This window comes from Saccopteryx leptura, chromosome 9 (genome assembly GCF_036850995.1).
Source record: "Saccopteryx leptura isolate mSacLep1 chromosome 9, mSacLep1_pri_phased_curated, whole genome shotgun sequence".
Taxonomy (NCBI): Eukaryota; Metazoa; Chordata; class Mammalia; order Chiroptera; family Emballonuridae; genus Saccopteryx; species Saccopteryx leptura.
In genome coordinates, this window is record NC_089511.1 from 42,339,581 (window position 1) to 42,365,719 (window position 26,139).

The 26,139-nt window shown below is 50.2% G+C and overlaps 2 protein-coding genes across 4 annotated transcripts; both read right to left on the reverse strand.

The window, feature by feature from the left end:
* Positions 1 to 273: 273 nt before the first annotated feature.
* RBM42 (RNA binding motif protein 42) lies at positions 274 to 8,990 on the reverse strand. 3 transcript variants are annotated; one of them, XM_066348253.1, is made up of 10 exons: positions 8,677 to 8,990; positions 8,300 to 8,435; positions 6,928 to 7,009; positions 6,747 to 6,821; positions 5,196 to 5,261; positions 4,940 to 5,115; positions 3,904 to 4,236; positions 3,438 to 3,555; positions 593 to 787; positions 274 to 518 (listed from the first exon to the last, which is right to left on the reverse strand). In XM_066348253.1, the coding sequence occupies exons 1-10, from the start codon at positions 8,802 to 8,804 to the stop codon at positions 406 to 408; spliced, it is 1,422 nt and encodes a 473-aa protein (XP_066204350.1). In that variant the 5' UTR covers positions 8,805 to 8,990; the 3' UTR covers positions 274 to 405. The 3 variants fall into 3 exon arrangements, with proteins under 3 accessions (XP_066204350.1, XP_066204348.1, XP_066204349.1); XM_066348251.1 differs by having other exon boundaries at positions 4,940 to 5,091; positions 8,677 to 8,900; XM_066348252.1 differs by lacking the exon at positions 5,196 to 5,261 and having other exon boundaries at positions 4,940 to 5,091; positions 8,677 to 8,900.
* Positions 8,991 to 14,186: 5,196 nt separating this feature from the next.
* On the reverse strand, positions 14,187 to 25,035 carry HAUS5 (HAUS augmin like complex subunit 5). Its single transcript, XM_066348250.1, has 19 exons — positions 24,908 to 25,035; positions 24,138 to 24,200; positions 24,013 to 24,045; positions 23,868 to 23,892; positions 23,154 to 23,259; positions 22,916 to 23,075; positions 21,752 to 21,821; positions 21,577 to 21,659; positions 21,085 to 21,142; positions 20,811 to 20,935; positions 20,540 to 20,603; positions 20,299 to 20,429; positions 19,920 to 20,082; positions 19,627 to 19,707; positions 19,392 to 19,537; positions 19,022 to 19,133; positions 18,812 to 18,944; positions 16,389 to 16,521; positions 14,187 to 16,211 (listed from the first exon to the last, which is right to left on the reverse strand). The coding sequence occupies exons 1-19, from the start codon at positions 25,003 to 25,005 to the stop codon at positions 16,094 to 16,096; spliced, it is 1,902 nt and encodes a 633-aa protein (XP_066204347.1). The 5' UTR covers positions 25,006 to 25,035; the 3' UTR covers positions 14,187 to 16,093.
* Between the last annotated feature and the right edge of the window lie 1,104 nt (positions 25,036 to 26,139).

Consider the following 26,139-nt stretch of genomic DNA (forward strand, 5'->3'; position numbering starts at 1 on the left):
GTGCTGAGAACACAGGCTGGAGTCAGAAGAGCACGGGCGTGAGTCTTGGCTTGGCTTCAGCCCTGCCACAGCCTTAGCTTCCTCTTCTGGGGAATAGGCTGCACTCAGCGTGCACGTAAGAAGTTGCCAGAAGATGTAATGGGCACTCAGTAGGGGCTGAAAAATGCCCATCTACATCGCTGTCTGGGTAAACTTTCAAGGCTCCCCATTTTTCCCCGGTGAGAAGATTCTGGGACTTGTACCCTAAAGAGTGCTCCCAAGTCTAGCCAGGGATGGAAATGAACAAAAATTTATTGAAACTGGTTTTAGAGAGGACGGGTGGGTGGATACTTGGGGTTTTCCAAAGAGAACTGTGTGGAGAAGTCAGCGCCCGGCCAGGTGGGAGCGGGTGCCTGGCCACAGACCCTATCTCAGGCCCAACTTCTTCTTCTCCTTCTGCTTCTTGCGCACCACATCCAGGTTCCGGTCCTTCCACATGCTCTTGCGCAGCTTGATGGGGCGTGAACCCACATACTTCCCTGTGGAAATGGAGAGTGTGGGGTCAGGTTTATCAGATGTCTGTCACACCCATACTAGGGGAAGCCTCACTTACCATTCATCTCACGCATGGCGCGCACATAGTCACTGGGGTCTTTAAAGCTAACGAAGCCATAGCCCTTGGTTTTGCCTGTGCGCTTGTCACGGATCACCTTAGCTTTAAGGAAGGATGGGAAGCGGCTGAAGGCGCGTGCCAAGATGTCATCGTTCACCTCATTGCCCAGATCCCCACAGAAGATCCGGAAGTCATCTGGGGTTGGGAGAGAGGAAGTCAGGGCATGCAGATACCTGGCCCACTGTCTGCCTTATTTAAAGGGCCCTACCTTCTCTGGAGGCACGCCCCCACTGCCCAAGCCACGATCCCTCTGTATCCCCAGCAGTCTCTACCTGTGGCCCCCTCAGTAATAACAGCCAACACCTGTATGGCATTTACACTGTGCTAGGCTCCCTGCTAAGCATTTAAGAGGTTTTTTTTTTAACACATATGGCTCTCTCAAGAACCCTTTTACACCATGGCACAGAGAGGTCAAGTCACTTGCCCAAAGTTACTCAACCAGGAAGTGGTAGAGCTGGGACAAGAACTCAGGCATCTGGGTTCAGAGCTTTTAATTAACTGCACTACCCTTCCCCACCCTAGGGTCATCTCACCCATACCCATAATGAAGCCCCTAATTCTGTCCAAGACCTGGCCTCTCCTCTGAGCCCCTAGCAGCCCTTGGTCTCCTGGACACCTCCCCATGGACATCCCCTGGGTCTGTATCATTGCTTGCTCCCACATGGCAGCACTTCATCTTTCCTCAGCTCTGCTTCCTCTGCAAATCCCTCCCTTCATTTCCACTTGAGTCCCCGACATCTGAACACATTGCCCAACCCTTCTTCAAAGCTGACATCAGTTGCCATTTCTGGGCATATCCCCTGGGCTGGACCTGAGCCTCAACTGAATGTGCGCACACCCAAAAAAGCCCTTCCCCATGAAACACATACTATTGTTATCCCCTTGTTGGAGAGGAGGAAAATGAGACTGGAAAGGCTAAGTTACTTCCCCAGTGTCACAAAACTACGGTCTATAATCTGTACTGGCCACATCTGGGCCCAAGCTGCTATGACCCTGACCTGGGGTAACAGACTATCACAGGAGAAGAGGCAGAAGTGAAGGTCTGAGATGGGAGGTAGGTTTCTTTCCTTGGCTACAAATGGGGTTGTCCCATGGTTTCTGTGGTAATTAAAGACACTCTCTGAGAACAAGTTAGGCCAACCCAAGAGAAAATAATCCGACAAACTCAGGGCTAGACCTTTTACAAGACAACTGGTTTAGATACTTCAAATAACTATTATACCAGGGGTAGTCAACCTTTTTATACCTACCTCCCACTTTTGTATCTCTGTTAGTAGTAAAATTTTCTAATCGCCCACTGGTTCCACAGTAATGGTGATTTATAAAGTAGGGAAGTAACTTTACTTTATAAAATTTATAAAGCAGAGTTACAGCAAGTTAAAGCATATAATAATAATTACCAAGTACTTTATGTAGGATTTCTGCTAAGTTTGGCAAACTAAATCTTTATAAAACAACTTACTATAGTTAAATCTATCTTTTTATTTATACTTTAGTTGCTCTGCTACCACCCACCATGAAAGCTGGAACACCCACTAGTGGGCAGTAGGGACCAGGTTGACTACCACTGTATTATACACAAGACAAAGCAGTGGGAGGGAAAACATTCTCATCGAAAGATAATATAAGCCTTGGGCGGTTGGCTCAGCAGTAGAGCGTCAGCCAGGCCTGCGGAAGTCCCAGGTTTGATTACTGGTCAGGGCACAAAGAAGTGACCATCTGCTCCTACACCCTTCCCCCTTCTTTCTCTCTTTCTCTTCTCCTCCTGTAGCCATGGCTTGAATGGTTCGAGCAAGCTGGCCCCAGGTGCAGAGGATGGCTCCATGACCTCAATTCAGGTGCTAATGTAGCTCAGTTCCCGAGCAATGGAATAGAGCAATGGGCAGAGCATCACCTGATAGGGGGCTTGCTGGGTGGAACCCAGTCGGGGTGCATGCGGAAGTCTGTCTCTCTGCCTTCCCACCTCTCACTTAATAAGAAAAAAAAAAGATAATCTAGAGGCATAAAACTGCATGTATCCTGATTTTGGGAAAAATGGCTGTAACAGATAATTTGGGGAAAACTGAGTGAATTTGAATATAAATGGAATATGAGATACCACAGAATTATTGTTAATTTTCTTAGAGGAAAGAGGGTAGGAGGGGGGCAGATGGGTCCAAAAAACTCCCAACACCAAGTCTTTGCCCCCCTTTCTTCTGTAGGTCCCTTTCTTCTGCCGGGTGAGGACAAGAAGAAAGGAGAACCAGAAGATGGAAACATTAATGGTATTATGACATGAAAGAGAATGTCACTTTTCTTAGGAGATGAATACTGAGGTATTTAGGAGTAAAGTGATAATTTATAACTTACTTCAAGAAAAAAACCCTACAAAACACACATACATACAGAGATATAAAATAAATATAGCAAAATATTAATTGCTGAATCTAGGTGGTGGATATATGGCTAAACTGCATAGTTCAATGTTTAGCATTTTTCATAAGAAGTTGGGAGAAAAAAGAATGCTCTTCTACCTTTAGCAACCAGGCCCTTCATGAATAAAACAGAGGCCAGAAGGTCCTAGGTGCCAATCACCTCCACCAAGTTCTGTTCAGTGGCTGGATGAGGGCCTGCCTCTCAGAGCCACAGCCTAATTCTCCATGAAGTGTGCTAATAACAGTGCTCTCTCTAGAGAGGAGACAGTTGTAGAGCTGACTGGCTCGCCTTTCCTGTCTCTGTTCCAATGAGGAGAGCTTGGCCTGACTTTGGCCGAGTAATGTAAGACCCTGGACTTCGGCCTATTTACCTGCATCCCACTCCAGTAGGCTGGGGTCTTCCCAGCTGCTCCCAGCTGCTGTGCGAATGCAGCGTTTCAATTTCTCTGGCTTTCCCTTCTTCTTGTCCTCACCCAATGGCTCTGGGACCTGCAGAAGAAAGGGGAGCAAAGGCTTGGTGTTAGGAGTCTTTTGGACTCATCTTTCCCCTTTCCACCTTTCTCTGCCCCCTGGCCCTCCTGCCTCCATAGTGAAAGGACTGAATGTGCTCCTGGGTGTGGGGTATGTGTGCCTGTCACCCTCTTTCTCATGTCTTCCCAGCCCCTCCAACTTCCTGGGTCCCTCCTACCTCCATCAGTAGAGGGCTACCTGTGTGTCTGTGTGTGTAACTCATGGGCTGCTGTCTGCCCGCCTAGTCCCTTCCATTCTCTTCCTACCGCGCCATTACTCTGACGTCATCTCCCCTTCCATTCTCCCACTGTGGTGCTCCTTGCTTACCTCCAGAGCCATGAGACCAGGCGGTGGCTCAGGCCGTGGGGGCCGGGGTCGCGGACGCAAGGACAGGAGCTCAGGAATGCGTAGTGGGGGCAGTAGGCCTCGCACCACTTCCAGAGGGAGGGGTAGGGGCTCAGGTTCAGGCAAAGGCATGGCCAGGGCCAGTGGTAGGCTGGGCCCGATCACAGCAGGGCCAGCTGGGGTGCCTCCTGCCCCCACAGCTACTGCTGTGCTAGCATCCTCCAGCCCGGCTGCCGCTGCCACCACTGCCTCCTCCTTCTCTTTCAGGCCCAACCCCAGGCCTAGGCCCAGCTCTCGGGGTGTTGCCGGCTCTTCCTGTGGCCAAAGGGGAGGAATGAGGAGGTCAGCTTAAGGCTCAGACCTTAGCCCACTCCCAACCTCTACAACAAAGCAAGCAGGTAAGAGATATCTAGACAGAGAAAGGAGTCTCTAGTCAGGGACACAGGGACAGAGAAACGCAGAGATATAAGGGCGCGCGCGCACACACACACACACACACACACACACAGACAAGGAAAGTACAATCAATGGGAAAATAAAGATATACAGATAGAACTATATCCACAGCATGTGCTCCTATACTTTTCTCAAAAAAAAAAAAAAAAAGAAAGAAAAACGTGACCTGTGGTGGTGCAGTGGATAGAACGTCAAGTCAATCTGGAACTGAGGTCACCAGTTCAAAACCCCAGGCTTGCCTGGTCAAGGTACATACGAGAAGCAGCTACAAGCTGATGGTTCCGGCTTCTCCCCCCTCCCTTTCTCTCTCTCTAAAATGAATAAACTCTTTAAAAATAAATAAATAAATAAATAAATAAATAAATAAATAAATAAATAAATAAATAGAAAAACAAAGATTCAGTCACAGAAATACAAGGAAAGACAGAGCCAGAGCCAGAGAACGAGAGAGCACAGACACGGAAAGCAGGGAAAAGGCAGACTCAGACACAGCCTGGCAGGCCAGGATCGAGATTGCCCCACCCACTGCTCCTCTGACCACCAACTCCCCGACCACACTTACTAGAGGAGGCCTTAGAGCAGCCATGGAGCCAAGGGGGGGCCCTGGGGCCCGAGCCATAGGTGGTAGCATCATAGGGGGCCCAGGAGGCCCAGGCAGAGGGGGACCTACAAGGGCCTGGTGAGGGGGCCGCAGGGCCATAGGGCGAGGACCACCTGCAGCAGAAGAAAGAGCAGAATCTGTCAGGGTGTTAGTGGGGGAGTTAGAGGGCTTGAAGGGGGGGGGTTATGTGGCAGGGATGATGACCCTGGCCCCTCACCTGCTCTCTGAAGCACATGGGGGACGAAGGCCGGACGCAGGATAGGGGCCCTCTGGGGGGCCACAGCTGTGGGAAAGAGAGATGGGGGTGTGTGTCATGGGGTACCAGGGCACTTGGGGCAAGGTGTGTGTGTGTGTGGGGGGGGGGTACTCTCAGCACCCAAGAAATACTGGAGAAGAGTGTGGAAGCCTTCTGGGAGATGCAGGGGTCTTTTCATTTGTTCATTCAGCAGAAATTTACTATTGAGGATCTCCTCTGTGCCTGTCCCTAACCTGGGGAATACCACAGACACATCAAAAGACTGAGGGCTCTTAGGGAGCCCCTGATCTAGAGTAGGAGACAGCCCAGAAAGTGATAGCAGAGTGATTAGGGTTGGGATGGCGGAAAGTCCAAGGAATAGTGGGAGCCCAGAGGAGCCCTCTGACATCCAGGGAGACAAGAGATGGCTTCCTGAAGAAAGAGACCCGGGAGCCAAAACCCAAAGGATAACGAAGAGTTATCATGCAAAAGATGATTGGAAAAGTACTGGCAAAGGAGAACATTTATAAATAAAATATTTTCCCCTTTTCAATTTAGTGTAATTGTAATAGAGGAAGTAAGAGTTGGAGAACATTATAAGAGAATGGTCAAGTGCTCAGCAGGCATCCAAGCACAGCCTTATTAGCTGAGCCATGAATGTCCTCCTGAGGGTACCAAGGGGTTACAACAGGGTTGGGAGCTGGGCAGGGTGACTAGGTTAGATTTGCATTTTGATCAAAACCATACTAAAGAGTAAGAGATGTTAAAATTTCTCAGATATCAGGTTAAAAAAGTATAACAAGATTTTATAATACATTTAATCTAACAGATTACACCAGAACTTTAGAGAACACATATCCTTTTCATATTCATTAGGAAGTACTACCACAAAAATTGACTACGTATATAAAGTTCATCTCAACAACGAAAAGTAAGAAAGGCCTGTGGAGAGAACAGAATTTGGTTGATTTTGTTTTGATTTTGGTTAGTTGATACAACCTTCTAAAGAAGGTTACAGCTGGGTGACAGTGAGAAGGGGAGAATGTCAACAAGAGCATTGCTGGCACATCCCAGCAATGTTTAAGGCTTTTGGGGAAGATGTGGGGATCCCTCTTTGTAAGGGCACAAGAGATGTAGGGTCCTGACTGCCAGGCAAACAGCTTGGTGCTTGTTTGATAGTTTGTTAATTTCATCAACAGATACCATGTAATGTTTACTATATGACAGATACCAAGAATTCTGCCCCTCCTGGAGCTTATGTTTCAGAGGAAGCAAAAGGTAACAAGTAAATTTATAAGGTGTTAAGTGCTATGAGGAAACACAGCAAAGGGTAGGGATCAGGAGTGACAGGAAGTTGGTTTGCAATGATCAAAGTAAGCCTTATTAAGGCCAATTTTGTACTTTAGGAAGATGACAACATCAGTGTGGGGATGAAATGGACAGGATGAGTTTGAGGAATAAATCAAGCAAGAGGCTGAAGTAGTTGAAATAAGAGTGCTTGGTTAAATGTGGGTTTCCTGGCCCCACACCTACCTGCTCGCCGCAAAAACATGGCTTCTCGAGCCTCTGGACTGTCTAGGTGACTCCGATCACCAGGGCCAAAGCCAACTGTTGGGAGAGGAGAGACAAGGATGGTGGGAAGAGAGTCCTGGGCATCCCTTCTTATCACCCTGCCCAATCCCCTGGCTCCCTCACCCCACCACTCTGTACTTACCTGGGCCAACAAAAGGAGGGCCCACCATGGGAGAAACCACTGTGGCTGCAGCGGCTGCACGGGCCTCCAGAGTCTGTTGGACCTGTTGGGGAGGAGGTTGGGGTAAGGGGCTTGACTCCGTGCTCCCAAACTGCCCTGGCTGGCTCACCCTGGGAGGCCAAGGGTTTCCTTCTTTACATTCTGTGTGGGGCTGGCTACCTGTCAACCTTTAGGTCTTAGTTAAAATGGCATTTTTTTCAGGGAGGCTTTTGGGATCACAATAGCTAAAGCTGTCTTTAGCCCATCTTTAGTAGCAACTTCTCTCACCATCTTGCTGTTTCAACTGCCCCATAGCACTTAGGTCTATCTGAAATTATGTCCAGCCTGTCCTCCTCATCTCCCATGCCACCACCCTGGTCCAAGACAACATTATCTTTTTCCTTGATCATTACAGTAGCCTCTTTGTCTCCTTGATTCTGCCCTTGCCTTCCTACATTCCGTTTTCCAAACACAGCCAGAGCAACCCTCTTAACATGTAAGTTGATCATATCATCCCTCTGATCAAAATCTCTCAGTCGGTTTCCATCTCAGAGGGAAACCAAGGTCCTTATGATGGCCCACAAAACCCTACCAGATGTGTTGTCTATCGCCTTTCTGTCCACATCTCCTCTCACCCTCCCACTTGCTCACTCCACTCCAGCCACACTATTCTCCCTGCTGTTCCTTGAACATGTCAGATATGCACCTGCTTCATGGCCCTTGCACCAGCAGTTCTCTCGACTCGAAATGCTCTTCCTCCAGATAGCTTCATGGTTCCCTCTATCACAGCCTTTTATATCTTTGCTAAAATGTTACCTCCTCAGAAAGGCTTTCCCTGACTACGATGACAAACCTCTGTCCCTCTGACTGCACTTTGACCTGTCTCTCCCAAGTAAAAGGTAAACTCCAAAAGGTAGTGTTTTGTTCTCTGCTACATATGCCTAATTCCTAGAATAGTGCTGGTGAATAGAAGGCACCCAAAGTTATCTGTTGACAGAGTGAACAAGTCTCATCTAATTGTTTTTCTTTTGAGTAGTCTCTCTCTAGTCCTACATAGCTAGCTATTGAGCACTTGAATGTGACTAATGAGACGAGGAACTATTTAACTCAAATACATATTTTAAACAAATACAGACATTTCCATCATTGCATAAAGTTCTACTAAACAACATGCTTGAGAATATAAGCTCTCAAAGGGGGGAAACATTGTTTGTCTTAGCCATTACTGTGTCCTCAATGCCTGGCACATAAAATGTCATGCAAATTAATAAGCCAACATGTCAACAGCTCTGTAGACAAACACTGAATTCCAGGCACTTCGCTTTCTGACTTAGATGCCACAGCTCAGACGTACCTGCTGGTATGTGTTGGTCGCGATAATAGGGCGGATGACAGGAGCTGCTGGGACCTGTATTGCTTCTACCGTGGGGACCGTAGGCATAGCAGTTGGGATCCCCGTTACCGGAGCACCCAGAACTTCCTGCTCAAACCTGGGGGAGCAGGACAGACACCACACACAGCTCAGGGCCTTGCTGCACCAATTCTGGAACGCTGTCTATATCGAGACAGCGCCTTCACCCCTGCCAACCTCTCCTTACTCTCGCTCCCACATTCCCGAAGGTCCCACTTCCCTGTGACTGAGCCATATGTCGGGCCTATCGTGGCCTGGAGGCTCCAGGGCTCGGCGGCTCTCACTCTGGGACTTTTATCCCACCCTGTCGCGGGCCTTACAGGGCCATCTCCGCCTCCATCTCCTTCAGGCGTTCTTCGCCGCTCTTTCCCGGAATGCTGGCGCCGGGGCCCGGGATCATGGGTCCTCCTGCACCCGGGAGTCCCGGGGCCGGCCCCGCCCCAGCCATAGCTTCTGCCTTCGCTGCTGCCGCTACTACCGCCTCGTATTCTCCTGTTTCGCTGTGTACTCTCTGGCTTCGTCGGTGCAGGCGCCCGCCGATGACCTAAAGAAAAAGCGACGGGCGCTGGTGCGTGACATCATACGCAGCGTGAGTCAGTCTTCAGAGCGAGGGCCAGTGAGAGTCTGGCCACTCCCGGAGAACCTGCCCAAGGGAGAAAGTCAGCCAATTAGAGTGCTGGAAAAAACAACCGGTAGAAGAGCCTGGGTCTGTGAGAGTGCCGGGAAGGGGCGGTCGGGCCTTCACCTGGGATCGTAGGCAAGTGGGAGCGCTCAAAAGGCAGTTGGTCATTCTAGCTATTTGTCACTTCATGCCTCATATTTCTTTAAACAGATAAGGTTGGTCCGTCCCTAAAGTGGAAACTGGACCTCTGAAAACTCGGGAAGGTTCGGAGGCCCCTCCAGTGCCACCGCGAGGCCCGTTCTGGAAGTTTTAAAACACTTAAGTCCGCATAAACTCAGGGCTGGGTGAGGCTGGAGACAGCTGGCGACCGTGGGTTGCCAATCTGCGGCAGACAGACACGTACCTACCTGCCAAGGACTCCCAGAAGGGACATCACGTGGGAAGCTCAGAGGAGGCGCGTCCTGGAGGATATGACAGCTGAAGGCTTTTGCTAGATGAAAATGGGATGAGATGTTCTGCGTAGGAGGAATAGTTTGTGTAAAGGCCAAGAGACTGTAGTCAAATGTGTCAATTCAGAAGCTCACGTGTAGGTTTGGTTTGTGCCCTTTCTTGTGTCACAGCTGATCCCTCCTTTTTTGGTAGTTCTCAAAATGTTTTATTATGAATATTATAAACAATATGCAACAGTAGAGAGAATAATAAAACAAACCTCCCCCACCTCTCCACAATTACTAATATTTTACCCTTGTTTCATCTGTATTTCTTATTTTTATTTGCTGAAGTATATTAAATTCTAGCCATTTGTCAATTCATGCCTCGTATTTCTTTAAACAGATAAGGACTATTAAAAACACATTTTAAACATTTTAAAGAATTGACGAGAAGCATCAATTCTTCATTGCGGCACCTTAGTTGTTCACTGATTGCTTTCTAACATGTGCCTTGACCAGGCGCCTACAGCAGAGCAAGTGACCCTTTGCTCAAGCCAGCGACACTGTGCTCAAGCTGGTGAGCCCATGCTCAAGCAGGATGAGCTTGCACTCAAGCCAGTGACCTTGGGGTTTCAAATCTGGGTCCTCAGTGTCCCAGGCCAACTGCCTATCCGCACCACTGCCTGATAAGGCTTTCTTTTCTTCTTCTTTTTTTTTTAAGACCACAGAAGTGCAATTCTAATTTAGGATACACACTATCAACATGACTGACCACTGTTCATGTTAACTTTGATCTTGCTAACATAGCATTTGACAGGTTTCTCCATTCTAAAGTCACTAAAGAAAAGAAAAGAAAAAGAAACCCAACTCTTTTTCCTTGCTCTTTGAAAGGAAGTCATTATTTCCAGCCCACATTCAAGGGATGGGCAGTTAAGCTCTACCTCCTCTAGGGTGGAATATCTACATAAATTATTTGGAATTCTTCTGCACCTGGGATTTGACTATTCTCTGCCCTTTATTTAATTATTAAATTATATCAGTATGAACTCATAGATCTGTTATACTTTGGGTTGTAATTTAATATTACTTTGTTCCTCAAACATTCCAGGTTGTGTATGTGTGTATAGCAAGAGAGACAGAGACAGACAGGAAGAGAGATGAGAAACATCAACTCGTAGTTGCGTCACTTTAGTTGTTCACTGATTGCTTCTCATATGTGCCTTGACCAGGGGGCTCCAGCCGAGCCAGCGACCTTAAGCTCAAGTCACCACCTTGGGGGTTTTGAACTAGGGACCTCAGTGTCCCAGGTCGACTCTATCCACTGTTCCACCACCAGTCAGGCTAACGTCACCTGAATTTCTTATCTGAAACACTTTTGCCATCTTGATACAGAATTAGTATCATTTATTTAGTTTCTTTGAATTTTTAGGGATTTTTTTCCTCCTCATTAAAAAAAAAAAAATCAGGTATTTCCATAGTCAAAAGTCTGAAACGAGGCCCTGGCCGGTTGGCTCAGCGGTAGAGCATTGGCCTGGCGTGCGGGGGACCCGGGTTCGATTCCCGGCCAGGGCATATAGGAGAAGCGCCCATTTGCTTCTCCACCCCCACCCCCTCCTTCCTCTCTGTCTCTCTCTTCCCCTCCCGCAGCCAAGGCTCCATTGGAGCAAAGATGGCCCGGGCGCTGGGGATGGCTCCTTGGCCTCTGCCCCAGGCGCTAGAGTGGCTCTGGTCGCGGCAGAGCGACGCCCCCGGAGGGGCAGAGCATCGCCCCCTGGTGGGCAGAGCATCGCCCCTGGTGGGCGTGCCGGGTGGATCCCGGTCGGGCGCATGCGGGAGTCTGTCTGACTGTCTCTCCCTGTTTCCAGCTTCAGAAAAAATACAAAAAAAAAAAAAAAAAGTCTGAAACGAGAGCATTTGAGAACTTACTTCTAGCAATCATTAGTTTTGGCTCAACTAAACGTATAAAATGTTATTTTTCTTTTTAGACAGTGAAACCAGGAGAGAGATGAAAAACATCAACTCACAGTTGTGGCTCCTTAGTTGTTTCTTGACTGCTTCTCATATGTGCCTTGACCAGGGGTGCGGGAGCTCCAGCTGAGCCAGCAACCTTGGGCTTCAAGCCAGAGACTTTTAGAGTCAAGCCGGTGGCCCTGTGCTCAAGCTGGTGACCTCGGGGTTTCAAACCAGGGTCCTTAGTGTTCCAGGCTGATGCTCTGTCCAATGCACCACTGCCTAGTCAGGCTAAACTTATATAAATTTTTTTTTTAAAGGCAAGAAACAAAAGAGAAAAAGAAAAAGGTAAGAAACAACTGACATTTGAGATGTCTGGCTGCCATCTTTCTCCTTTCTACCTGTTTCCTGGCCTGAATTATTTGAAAATAAGTTGCGGATATCACCCTTAGTATTGATACTTCAACAAATCCTCTAAGAATATTCTCTCATATAACCACAGTACCGTTATCCCACCAAAGAAATTTAACCAAGACACAATATTCTCCAATATACACATTTCCCCAGTTGTCCCAAAAATGTACTTCAAAATAGTTTTTAAAAATCCATGATTCTGCCCTGGCCGGTTGGCTCAGCGGTAGAGTGTTGGCCCCGTGTGTGGAAGTCCAGGGTTCAATTCCCGGTCAGGGCACACAGAACGGCCTACATGCTTCTCCTCCCTTCCCCTTCTTTCTATCTCTCTCTACCCCTCCTGTAGCCAAGGCTCCATTGGAGCAAAGTTGGCCCTGGCACTGAGGATGGTTCCATGGCTTTGGCCTTTAGGTGCTAGAATAGCTCTGGTTGCAAGAGCATCGCCCCCTGGTGGGCATGCCGGGTTGATCCAGGTCAGGCGCATGTGGGAGTCTGTCTGTCTGCCTCCCTGCTTCTCACTTAAAATACAAAAAAAATACAAAAAAAAAAAAAAAATCTGTGATTCGATAAAGACCCCGTATTGCACTTGGCTGTCAATCTGGAACAGTCTCCATCCTACCCCCATTGACCTTCTGAAGAATGCAGTCTAGTTGTTTTGTACAAGGTCCCACAACTTGTATTTCACCCAGGACAGACTCCTAACAATGGGATTGCTTGAGCAAAGAGTAAATGTATATGTAGGTTTGCTGGAGATTTTCTCATATGAGGTTCCATGTTGTATGTCCACTGATGTAGCAGAGTGCTGTTTTCCCATAGTCTTGCCAACAAAGCAAGCTGCCAAATTTTGGGGCTTTCTTTTTCCCAGTCTGATAGATGGGAAATGCATCAAAATGCAGTTTCAGGCCCTGGCCGGTTGGCTCAGTGGTAGAGCATCGGCCTGGCGTGCGGAAGTCCCAGGTTCGTTTCCCGGCCAGAGCACACAGGAGAGGCGCCCATCTGCTTCTCCACCCCTCCCCCTCTCCTTCCTTTCTGACTCTCTTCCCCTCCAGCAGCCGAGGCTCCATTGGAGCAAAGATGGCCCAGGCGCTGGGGATGGCTCCTTGGCCTCTGTCCCAGGTGCTAGAGTGGCTCTGGTCGCAACAGAGTGACGCCCCAGAGGGGCAGAGCATCGCCCCCTGGTGGGCAGAGCATCGCCCCTGGTGGGTGTGCCGGATGGATCCCGGTTGGGCGCATGCAGGAGTCTGTCTGACTGTCTCTCCCCGTTTCCAGCTTCGGAAAAATACAAAAAAAAAAAAAAAAAAAAAAATGCAGTTTCAATTTGCTTTTCTCTAATGATTGAGTTTGAACATATTTTCTGAAAATAGTTCATTTATATATTTTGCCCATTTTTCCAAGGACTTGGCATTTTTCTTTTCAATTTTTAAAATTATTATTTTTTTTACAGAGACAGAGGGATAGATAGGGACAGACAGGCAGGAATGGAGAGAGATGAGAAGCATCAATCATCAGTTTTTCATTGCAACACCTTAGTTGTTCATTGATTGCTTTCTCATCTGTGCCTTGACGGTGGGCCTTTAGCAGACTGAGTAACACCTTGCTTGAGCCAGTGACCTTGGGTCCAAGCTGGTGAGCTTTGCTCAAACCAGATGAGCTCGGCCCTGGCCGGTTGGCTCAGCGGTAGAGCGTCGGCCTGGCATGCGGGGGACCCAGGTTCGATTCCCGGCCAGGGCACACAGGAGAAGCGCCCATTTGCTTCTCCACCCCTCCGCCGTGCTTTCCTCTCTGTCTCTCTCTTCCCCTCCCGCAGCCAAGGCTCCATTGGAGCAAAGATGGCCCGGGCGCTGGGGATGGCTCCTTGGCCTCTGCCCCAGGCGCTGGGGTGGCTCTGGTCGAGGCAGAGCGTCACCCCTGGTGGGCGTGCCGGGTGGATCCCGGTCAGGCGCATGCGGGAGTCTGACTGTCTCTCCCCGTTTCCAGCTTCAGAAAAATACAAGAAAAAAAAAAATTAAAAAAACCCCCCAAAAACCAGATGAGCTCGCGCTCAAGCTAGCGACTTCAGGGTCTCAAACCTGGGTCCTCCACATCCCAGTCTGACGCTCTATTCACTGTGCCACTGCCTGGTCACTTTCTTTTCAATTTTGATATTACACACACACACCCTTTTAGGGCATAAACTGCAAAATTTATTCCTAGTTTGTCATTTCTTTTTACTTTGCTCATTTTTTTTTTTTTGCCATGCTTCAAGTTTTTGCCAATATATCCCTTTATTGCTCCTGGGTTTTGAATCATATTTCAGAAAATTTGCCCAATATGCTAGAACAGTTAAGCGAGGACATGGGAAGAACTACCACATTCAGTGGGGAGATGGGGCTTGGGAGCCAATATAAAGGGAGGGGAGAAAAAAGGACGAGGGGGCACAGGGAAAAAGCATCTTTATAAAGATTAGGGAAGAGTTGCCAGGGGTAGGAGCATTGGGAGAGTGGGGTACTCTGGAGGCTGCAGAGAGGAGGGAGGTGGGAAGCCAGGTGCAAGATCACAAAGATGTCAAACCTGTCTAACATAAACTTACTGTAACCTCAATAAACCTCCCATCCATGTTTGTATTTCTTCTGGAGCCAAGCAAGTTGGACATAAAGTTCATTTCGTTGGGAGAAAATATGAGCAAGAAACAGGAAAACCTGGAAAAATAAGAACAAGATGGCAACCAGCTATTTCAGATACTAGAAGGTACTACAAAGCCTGTATAGCTACAACACCATGGGGATGGCACACTCGTCACACAGTGGTCTTGGAGATGACCTAGACAAGCCCAGTTTACTCATGGAAACTCAGTGTGTGCAAAGGTGGCGTCAAATCACCTGAAGTTTTTATTTTATGAAGTTTAGGTGGGTCAAGTTTGACTTCATAAACTGAATAAATAATTCACATAGTGGAATGTACAGACCTAAAAAGTACAGTACGATGAGTTCTGACAAATCTATACACCTATGTAACTACCACTCTCACCATATACAATTGACCCTTGAACAATACAGGTTTGAACTGTGTGGGTCCACATATATGTGGATTTTTTTTTCAATACAGTACTGTAAATGTATTTTGTGATTTTCTTTTAAACTTGCAAACTTTAGTTTTATTATTTTACATTTTAGAGAGGGGAGGAGGAGCAGGAAGCATCAACTCCCATATATGCCTTGACCAGGGAAGCCCAGGGTTTCCAACTGGCGACCTCAGTGTTCCAGGCTGATGCTTTATCCACTTCGCCACCACAGGTCAGGCCTTTATAATTCTTAGTTAACATTTTCTTTGCCCAGCATATTTGACTATGAGAATATAGTATATAATACATAAAGCATACAAAATATGTATTAATTGATTATGTTATTAGTAAGGCTTCCAGTCAAGAGCAGGCTATTAGTCAAGTTTTTGGGGAGTCAAAAGTAAAATGCAAGATTTTCAATTGCATCAAGGGGCTGGCACCCCTAACCTCAGCATTGTTCAAGGGTCAACTATATATAATACATTACCGGTCCTAGAAAGTATCCTTGTCTCCTTTGTTGATCCGGCCACCTAGACCACTCCTTCAGAGGCAGCCACTGCTCCATTTTAGCAAGTGCTACTGGGGTACAGGTACAGTAAGATAAAAATGGATCCATTTGCATAAATTCTAAATGGCTAAAAGATTTAAATGTAAAAAAAGAAAGAATATAAAACCTAGGAGACAATCTCATCTCTTAACTACGCCCTCCCCTGAAGCCGCACTGCCTTCTGGGCCATCACGCTGGCACATTTCCACTCGGACCCTTTGCGTGCCTCTCACAGGCACCGAGTGTGACCTTTGCTGTGTAACCCTCTATTTAAAACTGCACCTCTTCCAGCCTGCTTTGTTTTCCTCCATGGCAGTTCACTTCCAACATACATCGGAAGTATAGATATTTCACTTATTTATCTTGTCAGTGGTCTGTTCCTCGACCTAGATAGAATGGCAACTCCCCGAAAGCAGGAACCTTTGTCTATTTTGTTTAGGGCTATATTCCCAGTGTTTAGAGCAGGTGCTCAGTTACTTTTTGCTGAGGGTGAAAGTGATGAGGCGAGGTTCAGGAGGACCTGGGGTGGGGGCCAGAGCACCCCATTCTCTTGGCTTTGGTGGGATAAAAGGTAAGGCAGTTGTGAGGAAAATAGCAGAACAGCCTGTGAGGGGGGTGGCAGGTGTAGTTCGAGACACGGGCGATACACTCCGGCAATGCTTTCTTCCATACTGAGGGAGGTAAGGTGTTGGGGTGAACAAATGTGAAGCTTTTGGTTCCTGCTTGAGTCCCCTCTTCACTTGCACAGCTGCTGCAGGGTGCCCTGGGCCTGGGCCCAGCGCAGCCGCCACTGCGACAGGGTCAGGCCTTGGCAGAGCTCCCCCGACAGGGCGACTTGGCCTGGCTGTTCCCACCTGGGGAAGGAGATGGTGTCAAAGGAAAGTCCTGGTTCCCCAGACCCACCCCTCACTGGCTTCCCCACGCCAGGGCCTGCTTGTCACCTCTCCCCTCGCCCCCTCCCAGCTCTGAGGTTGGCACGTTCTACCCAGCTCAGCCCCACTCCCAACACCAGCTCCCCAGTTCCTGCTCACCAGTCCCCTACAAGCCCCTGCAGCTCGGGGACTCGCTCCAGCGCTTGTTTCAGCAGGTTCTCCAGCTGCTTCAGAGCCCGGCCCAGATTCTCTTTCTGCTCCCTCTCCTGAGCCGCATGGATCTGCAGCAACTCTGCAGGTTAGAAGCCCAGGGGGTTGCACTGAGGCCTCTGGTTCCCTGGTGTCTTGTAGCCAGTGGGTCAAGTAAATCTCCAGTCACCTAGTATTGACCTCAGCATCTCTCCAAACCTCTCCCTCCTCCCAGGTCCACATCTCAGGGGCAAGCTCACAGTCTCTCCCCTCCCCCACCTCATCCTGGATGCCGCCCCCGCCACCCCTGCCATCAATCTCTATGGCCTAACTTTCAGTTTCTTCCTCCTTCCCTATTCCCCCTCCCCAGCCTCCTCGTAGGCTCCAGGTCTCAGCCACCCACTCTGCTTCATTCTCTATGTAGCAGCCAAAGTGATCTTCCTGAAGCCTAAACTTAATTCTTTCGCTCTCCTGCTTAGACTCTTCCAAAGCTCCCTAGTGCCCTGAAGACAGAGTCCAAGCTCCTCAGCATAGTACTTGAGGCTCTGCATTATATGGCTGCTGCTCACTATTTCTGAGCAAAACCTCACCTGTCCCCCCAGGATCACTTGAAATAGCACCTTTCCTCGGGGTAACCCTTCCCAGCATTCCTCACCCCAGCGCTGCCTCCCCAGACTGCCGCAGTGTTTTCCCCTGGGGACTGTGACTAGGTCTAGTCCCTCTCCGCAGGCCCCAAACAGTACAGATCTGCAGTGTGATCAGATCCCTTGGGTCTGAAAGGATTGCTCCAACCCATCTTTGCCTTGTGACATTGGGCATAACATTTGCCCTTTGTTCAGCCACTTCTGTGGTCAGGTGTCATTTTCTGAGCCACAGGCTAGTGGGGCAGGGACAGATTGGAGTACTCTGGAGATGGGACCCAGGGCTTGCTGACAGGCTGAAGGTGGGGGGGGGGGGGGCGGGTTAGAGGCCTGGGAGGAATTAAGGATGACTCCTGGGTTTCTGGCTTCCACACCTAGATAAGTAGGGTAGGATCATTTATTGAGGGAAGGAAACTAGACCGAAGAAAAACAAAACTGCTTTTGGAGCAGAGGGAACTAAGACCCGTTTAGATATGTTCAAGTCCACGATGCCTGTTAGGGGGATGCGACTGTGCTGGTTCTTGGGCTGTTCCTGCACACCACTCCCTGCCCAATGGAGGGGGGAAGGCGGAGAGCCTGAAGCTCAAAGGCCTGAAAATGGTCTCTTCCTACTTTGCTGATGGCACCCCGATTCATTTCTCATCAATTCACACCTTCTATTTATTCTGTGATTCTTTGCTCTTTGATTCCACCATGGGAACACTGCCCTGGGGGTGGACTGCTCTCGCCTCTCTCTCCATTGAACTCTGCTTGCTGAGTGAGTCCAGGAATGAATGACTTTTCTGAGTTTCTGTTTTCTCAACTATAAACTGAGTCTTAATAACTCCTTCCTTCCCTCATTGTAAGGACTAGAAGAGACTGTTTGCATGAGCAGATAAAATGATTACAATCTCGGCCCTGGCTGGTGGGCTCAGTGGTAGAGCACTGGCCCAGCGTGTGGATGTCCCAGGTTCAATTCCTGATCAGGGCACACAGGAGAAATGACCATCGGCTTCTCCACTCCTCTCTCTCTCTTCCCATCCTGCAGCCATGGCTCGAGTTGGCCCCAGGCACTGAGGTAGGCTCCATGACCTCTGCCTCAGGCACTAAAGAGCTCAGTTTATCTCAGATGGACCCCCTATTGGGCTTGCTGGATGGATCCTGGTTGAGGTGCATGAGGTAGTCTGTCTCTCTGCCTCCCCTCCTCTCACTGAATAAAAAAAAAAATTATTGCAATCTCACCAGAGACAGACAGTGCTTACTGTATGCCCTGCATTGTTCAGTGCCCTATTGGGGTCACCTGACTGTCTTCTCAGCAACTCTGTGAGGTACTATCCTATGTCTACTCCACTGAGGAGGAAATTGAGGCACAGGGAGCTCACATAGAGGTAGTGCTGAGAGGAGAATCCAGGGACTTGAACTCTACTACCCGGCTTTGAACTACTAAAGTATACTATTGAATGGTGACAAATGAGTACTGGGCAATTAGGTGGGCAGTGTTGCCTAGTGGTTAGGAGCACAGACCCATCAGGAGTTAGAATGCTTGGATTCAAATGCTAGTTCTGCCATCTGGGCATCTACCAGGGCCTCTGTCCAGGTCCCAACTCTGTAAAAGGGAGAATGGGAGCACTAACCCCTGTGGCTGCTGTGCAGATGAGTAAGTGAGTAAACTTAAAGGAAGCTCTGTGTCAGGAATGGGTTGTGATTAGTTCTGGAGGCTGATGGTCCTGGCAATGGGCAGGGATGCTAGATATGGAAGCAGGGCAGGCCTACCCTGGGTGGATGGTCCTGGTGGTAGGCTGGTCTTCATGTGGAGTAGATTCCAGCACCAGAAATTCCACTGGTCCTGCAAGGACAGAAGCTCCAGGCGAAGAGAGGCAGCCTTCGGGAGGAGCAACTCTGGAGCCTGGAGAGAAGGGAAAGGACAGTCACCTTGGGTGGGGGTAGGGATGGGAAGACAAGTCATAGGGTGCAGGCACTCACCTTCCCTGCGGGCAGCCCCAGCATGTGACTAAGCATTATGAGGCTAGAGCCCTTTGAAGATGCAGGATGCAGCTGATGGATAGATGGCAGGACTGTGGGCAGGGGCTGCAATCTGGGGGGAAAATCCAGGCTGGGTGAGACACTGAGCAGGGAAGCTTGGGTTGCAGAGGCTCTGGGGGCTGATGGGTGGACTCGGAAGGTCCAGGAACTTGGTGGTGGGTCTAGGGACTAGGACTCCAGAGGATTCCAGCGTGGGGTTGAAGACTTGAGGGTGAGGTCTGGCAGCCTGGGAACACTGGGGTCTGAGGTTAGTTTTTGGACTAGGACAGTCAACCAAGGGAGGAGTTATAGGGAATGGCCCTAGTCTCACCCTCCAGGGCTGTGTCGCAGCAGGGTACCCAGCAGAAGGTGAGGCAAGTGCAAGGCCTCCTTTTCTAGACAGTGAAGCAGCTCCTGGCTCTGTGGTGCCACCGACTCAGATGTGGGAACCACTTTTCGCTGAATCAGAGCCAGCACCTGTGGGGAAGGAAAGGGATGGGAGGGACGCCTGAGGTCATCCAGCCCCATCCCCAGGAGACCTGACCTCCCTCCAAACCCCAACTCACCTCCCCGGGGCTCTGGCACAGGCGTGTCTTGCTGGCTGAGTTGCCCTTGATGAGCAGGCGGACCTGTTCCTGTGTCTCCCCCTGGACAACCAGGAGGTCACCAAGACAGGCGGTTTTCCCTTCCCAACTCCCAGCCTCTGGCCCTGCCCTTCCCACTGGTCCTGCTTCCTCTTGAAAGACTCAGCCTGGGCCTCGCTCCCAACCAGGAGGTCCAGCTCTGGATCATAAGACTCCCAGCCTCACTCTGACCCTCCATCAGGCCCTACCATTTCTCCCAGAGCCCTGTTTCTCACCACCAGCTGGCGCCAGCGCAGGATTCGCTGCTGTTTGGCCTGTAGCTCCTGCAACAGAAGCTGCCGCTGTCCAGCCATCTCCTCCAGCTCCTTTCTCTGGGCACACAGGGCCTTGAGCTCTGCCCACAGGCCGCAGCCCCGGAGCCCCAGCACCAATGCCTGCCTGGAGGACACGCAGATGAGAGCAGCGGAGAGGAAGGTGACTAAGGCTACAATGCAGCAGGGGAAGTAATATCTGCAAGGATGCACTAGGAGCTACAAATGATGCATGGAGAGTAGGGAGGCAGAGATGAGAGTCACAGGGGCAGAAAAAGTCCAATATTCCAACACTCCAGGGAAAGAGATGTCCTGGAGGCCTCTGCTCAGGGAGCCCCCTCACCTCTCACTGGGTTCCAGGGTACACCTCTCCACCTCTTCCATCAGGCTCTGGAGGCGCTGGGTCAGGATTTGATGCTCCTTCAGGAGGGGGCCCCGCTGGGTGACCAGCACACCCACAGCTTGCCAGCCCTCCTGGGGCAGGGGTACAAAGTCAGGGTGGGCATCTTCCTTGAGGGTGAGGGGAACAAATGGGTCTTGGGATAGGAAAAGCATAGAATCTGGAAAGGGTGTCTGGGGATCACCTGGATGAGATGCACCACAGACGGCAGGGCCTGGCTGGAGTCAGACTGGTCTGGGACCTGAGACCTGGGGATGGGGATGGGGTAAAACCGCTAAGGGAGGAGCCCTGGCACCTTGCTTGGACCCTTGAGGGTAGCCAATGTTAGTCCACCTGGGTTTGGTCCCTGGAGTTCAGTTCTGCCCCTATCAGCAGATTATGGTGCCTGGTCCTGGCCCTGTCCCAGCTCACCCAGCCACTGCCCTGCGTGGCTGTAGAAGCAATCTACTACACACCTGGCTATCTCCGTATCTTGGAGCCTGTCTGGACTGCACAGGGCCCGAATCTCTGCCTCCCGTTCTGCAGCCAGGTGTTCCAAGGCAGCCAAGATATGGCCTGGAGGGTGGTTTGTCAGCAGTGTCTGGTGGGAGGAAGGGGGGCAGTCAGGGCAGGATGGGGCAGGGCTGTGGGACCACATAGGGACGAGGAAGGGATGAAGAATCAGGCCCTGGTATCCAGAAATTCGATCACTGGGTGGTGAGTGTGGCCTTTCCTGAGAGGCCCCCTTACCTCCACTGAGCTAAGCCACTGCTGGTAGGAAGTTCCTAAGTGGTCATCTTGAGGGGTTCTGTAGGGTTGAGAGAGGGGACAGAGAATGTTACAAGACATATCAATTCTTCTAATAATCATCACCAACTTACAAAGTGGGAGCTGTCCCTACCCCCAGTTTATAGATGAGGAAACCAAGTTCACCTGTGAGTGCTAGATTTGACTTCTCTTATACCAACTTGCTGGCCATGGGCTGTCACACGTGCTGCTTGCTTTTATACCGTCTCAACCGTTTACCTTTGCTAAGCCTCCTCACCAGAGAACACACCCTCCCTGCTTCCTTAGCTGGGTAGGGCGTCTCCTCTCCGTCCTCAGAGCCTATCAGGCTTCCCCATGCCCCAACAGCCCTACCTGTCTGGGTTGTCACTGTCTGTGATAGCTTCAGGTCAGGACAAGTAACTCCTCCCAAAGGCCAGGTTCTCTGCGGGGTTTCTGGGGGCTGGTGACACTCACAGGTTGCTGCCTCCTTTGGCCTGAGGAATCAGGAGGTTCCGCAGGAATTGGGTTCGGAGGGTGCAGGCTGTTCGGACAGCACCCTGGGGAAAAAGAGGATGGGACATAAAAGGGACTCAGGTTCATCTGACCCCAGACTCCCCAGCCCTTTCCACACATGGCCCAGGACTCTTACCAGGACCACAGGCTCCAGTCCCACTGCTGCTGATGTCAAAGGTCCAAAGGTTATATCCACCTTAGCCTTCCTGGAGAGAAGAGTGCAGTTGGGGCTAGGGTCCCTGGAAGGAGGGAGCTGGGAGAACGATGTCTGTGTCCCCTCCTGCTGCCAGTAAAGCTAGTCACAGGGATCACTGAGCCTGATCTCAGGGGCCACCTCCAAATTAGGCCACTGTCAACTCCTGGCCGGATAGACTCCATCACCCTCCTCACTGGTCTTACTGCTCTTGCTCTCTGCAGTGTGTTCTCCAACCAGTAGTTAAACGATCCTGTTAAAACCTCAGACAGATCATGTCACTGTTCTGCTAAAAACCCTGTTAACAATGTGATGTGTCATTACCCTCAGAATAACAATGGGTAATAGACTTCTCTAAGCACTTTAAATTATTTAACTCATTTAATTATCATACTGACCATATAAAGTAGGTGGTATTATCCCCATCCTATAGATCTTAGAAACCGAGACACAAACTTTAACAAAGTCATACAGGTATAAGCGGCCAAGCCAGGGCATGAACTCAGCCTCAGAGAATTCCAGTGCCTCCACGATGCTAGGTTCACTTCTCCAACCTCGTCTTCTCATGCTTTCCCTCGTGCCTATGAAATAGGCCGAACTGCCCTCTGGCTGTTTTTCCCATATTCTAAGCACAGGGCCTCTGCTCTTGCTGTCTCTCTTCGTGGAAATTCCTCCCCCAACTCAAATGTTACCTCCTCAGAGAAGCCATCTCTGCCCATTCTACCTAGAGTAGCATCTCCTTTTCCCTTTCTATCCTGTCACTTTTCTTCACAGCACTTATCTCTACCTGCAATTACAGGGTTTGCTTCCTGGTTTACCATCTGTCTCCTCTGCATCAGAGTATAAACTACATGAGGGCAGGGTTGTCCATTATTTACTGTTCTTTCCTAGCAGTGGTATTCTAGATATATAGGTGGCACCATTCTAGGCACAAATACAGGTGGCTGAAATGACAAAACTTCCTGGCCTTATGGACTTTAAATACTAAAGAGTGGAGCTCAGAATTCTGGAACTCAAGAAGGGGTCAGGGCAGAGTACTGGGGTCTCTAAGAAAGATGTCTTTCCACCCAGCCTGGTGAAGGCTAGTCCCTGGGCACTGAGGCCCACCTCTCTATGTCCTGCAGGCGCCTGAGCTGATTCTGTAGCCACTGCATGGGATGTTGGAGTCCATGCTGCTGTCTTCGCATGGCCCCAGCTTGGGCCCGCAGGAGGAGAGCACGCCGCTGGGTGTCTTGCATGTTTTGCAGCGCCTGCTCCATGGCCGTGTCTGTGGGAGAAACAGAGTGGCCATCAGTACCTTCCCAACACCCAGTCTGCTGCCCATCTGTCCAGCCCCCTGAGTCACCCTGAGCTTCGGTCTCTTGATCCATCAGCTTCAAGCTCTGGTCTAACTCCTGGATCTCTGTCTGTAGGCGAGCAATAGCAGCTTCCAGCTCCGATTTCTGACTGGCCTGGTGGGATCGGGTACAGGGTCAGACACATGGCCTGTCAGTGGCTCAGCCTGGCTGACTGTCCTTTGTAGAGCATGTCTCTTCAACTGCCCAGGGGGTTATCAGAAGGTTCTTCCTAGGCAGTTGCTGTGTCTGAACCTCTAGGCCCAGAGGAGCACTAGGGTATTATACTGGCCCCCAATCCTTCCTCCTGGAATCATATCACCCTCCCAACCTGTTTCCTGTCTCTGCATTGATGACACCACATTTCTGTCCCAGTCTTCATCTCCTCAAGAGCCCCTCATCTAGGAGTACCGAGGTTTCCTGGAAGCAACCCCTAGATCACCTGGGCTGCTTATACATACTGAGTCTCAAACTGGCCTCAATATCTTTCCCAAACTAGTCCATTTCCCATCTACCCTCACTAGCTTTGACATCTCATATCTATGTCTTCCCCTTCTCTCCAACTCATGCCTCTCTCCCCTTGGACTGTAAGCCCTATGAGTGCACGGATCAAGGCTGTTTTGTGACCCAGTGTCCCCATTATCATCGAACACAAGGCTGAACCTACAGCAGATCTACAAGTCCTTTTTTGGATGACAGAAAATCTTGTAGCACATTCTACTCACCTCTGGACTGGACTGGTGACCATACCTGAGAAAATGAGGCCAGAGTTAGATGACAGGGGCTTTCTGGAGGTGTGAGACTGTGGGTGGGGACAGGGCTGGATGAGACTGGGGATGATAGTAAGGGATAGCTTTCAGGATCAGTTACCAGAGTAGGTTTCCCCGGATCTTCTTGACATTCCTACAGTGCAGAGTTAGGAGGAAGAGGAGTTACTGTGGGACTTACCTGTGTCCCCTCCCCTGCCACAGCCTCCCTTTTGCAGCTAGGCTCACCTCTGGCTGCGCACATGCCGTAAGACATAGGCCCAGATGTCAGCCCCCTGGCCCAGACACAGCCTGTGAGGACAGTGGATATCACACAGGACAGAGGCTCCTCATTCCCAGGGTAGTGGTGGGGGTGTGTGGGGGTGGGGGCAGATCTTTATAGGGAATTCTCACTTCTGGGGGAGATAGTTTTGGGGCTAAGATATTCCTTCCTGGATAGGTCACTGAGAGGGTGGGCTTCTCACTGGGTGTGGAGGCAGACTTATTCCCTAATGGGGTGCTTCCTTTCTCCTGGGAGAGGGTTACTTCCAGAGGTGGAGGTGGGGTATATACTGGCAGGAAGTGCTGTCATTACTGGATGTGGGCTATCACTCCTACAGATCTAATCTCCAATGGGGTGGTCTCTGCTGTCTCCAGAGTGTCCTCACTGGCTGGGCTGGGTGGTGGGTGGTAAGGTGCAGGGACAGCCTTCCTTACCCACGAGATCATATTTACACAGGGGAAGAGAGCTTCATTAACTCAAGAATGTTCACTGGAGCCAAGGACCTCTGGGCGGCCTCACGGGGTGGGGGAGGAGTATGAGGGTTACCGCCTGTACGTCCTCGCTCAGATCGTGTCCTCTTCCTAGGTCAACTACTCGGGGATGGGGGACGCGCCTTTAGAGGTTATTCTCACTGGCGCGGAGGAGGAGGAAGGCGTGTCTTTAGTAAAGACAGGGTTCTCACTCCCGGAAACACTCTTTCTAGGGTGGGGAGTCCTCACTCTTGGGCGACCCTCACCTGCGCAGTGTCGACTCCGGGGCCCGGACTGCCTCCGGGGCCTCCATCTCTTCGGCCGCCCAGCAAACCAGTTCCCGCGCTTCCTGCACTAACTCCATGACAGTGCCTCCGCCGCCACCTCCCGCCCGCTCTTCAAGAGTGGCGCCCGCCTCTGACGTCACGAGCGCGGCGTCAGTGACTTGTTCGGTTGCCAGGCAGTCGCGGGACTCCCAGCTCTGCAGGGTCCTGGAGATGTTTTGCGTCTCTCACTCCTCCAGCATGGTTCCCACTGAATGAAAATGGAAAAGGCATGGAAAAACGGTGGGGCCCACTTGCGTCCTCCCTCTCACTACCAGCTGTTCCCCAAGAGGCAAAAGGTCCCCAATGCCTCACTTGGTTTTCTTGACAAAATCGGACTTTAATTAGGCAAGGAGATGCCAAACTTACTGCCTCTGATTTCAGAAACAGGGTACCTTAGGTCTGAATGAGAGATGGAGGGCAGATAGCTTGGCCCTAATATGGCCCTGGCGTGCTTTCTTCCAGACTCGCTTTTCCTTACCATTCCATAACATTCATGAGCCTGTGCTGGGGACACAGCAATGGCTGAGGTAGCCCCAGTCTCCATGCTACGGAGCTCACAGTTTAGTGGGGGAATAGTCGTTATCACCAGGTAGGGATGGTAGAAAATAAACAGCAGGGGTGGGCCGCTTTGGGATATAGGGAGTGTGAGAGACCTGTGGGGAGTGCCAGAAGGCATTAGATACTAGAGGTGGAGTTCTGGAGAGCCCTCTTAGCCTCCAGTAGAGCCCTGAAAACTGGCAACATTCAGGGACCTTTCATTCAACATGCTTACCTAGGTGACCACTCTGTACTCAGTGTCCAGTACAGAGCCTGACTCTAAATAGTTGTTGAAGAAACAAATTGGAGATGGAGAAGCAGTGAGGTGACACTAAAGCTGGGCACCCAGGGAGAGGGTGAAGCAGATGAGGAGTAGGGGAGAAGGACATTGCTTGTCCACAGTAGGGCTATGGAGCAGAAAGGAGGAGACTGAGTAGATGGGGTTGATTGGCTGTAGAGCTGGGGAGGCATCCAGCATGAAGTCTAGAGCTCTGGGCTGGGGAATAAGTGGAGCAGAGGCAAAAGAGCAGGAAGTGTTGGGGGAGGTGCTGATAACAATCCGTATGAGGAGCCAAGAAGACATCCAAGGGCAGGCTCAATCTCTGACCCAAGGACAAGGGGACCATAAGAGCACC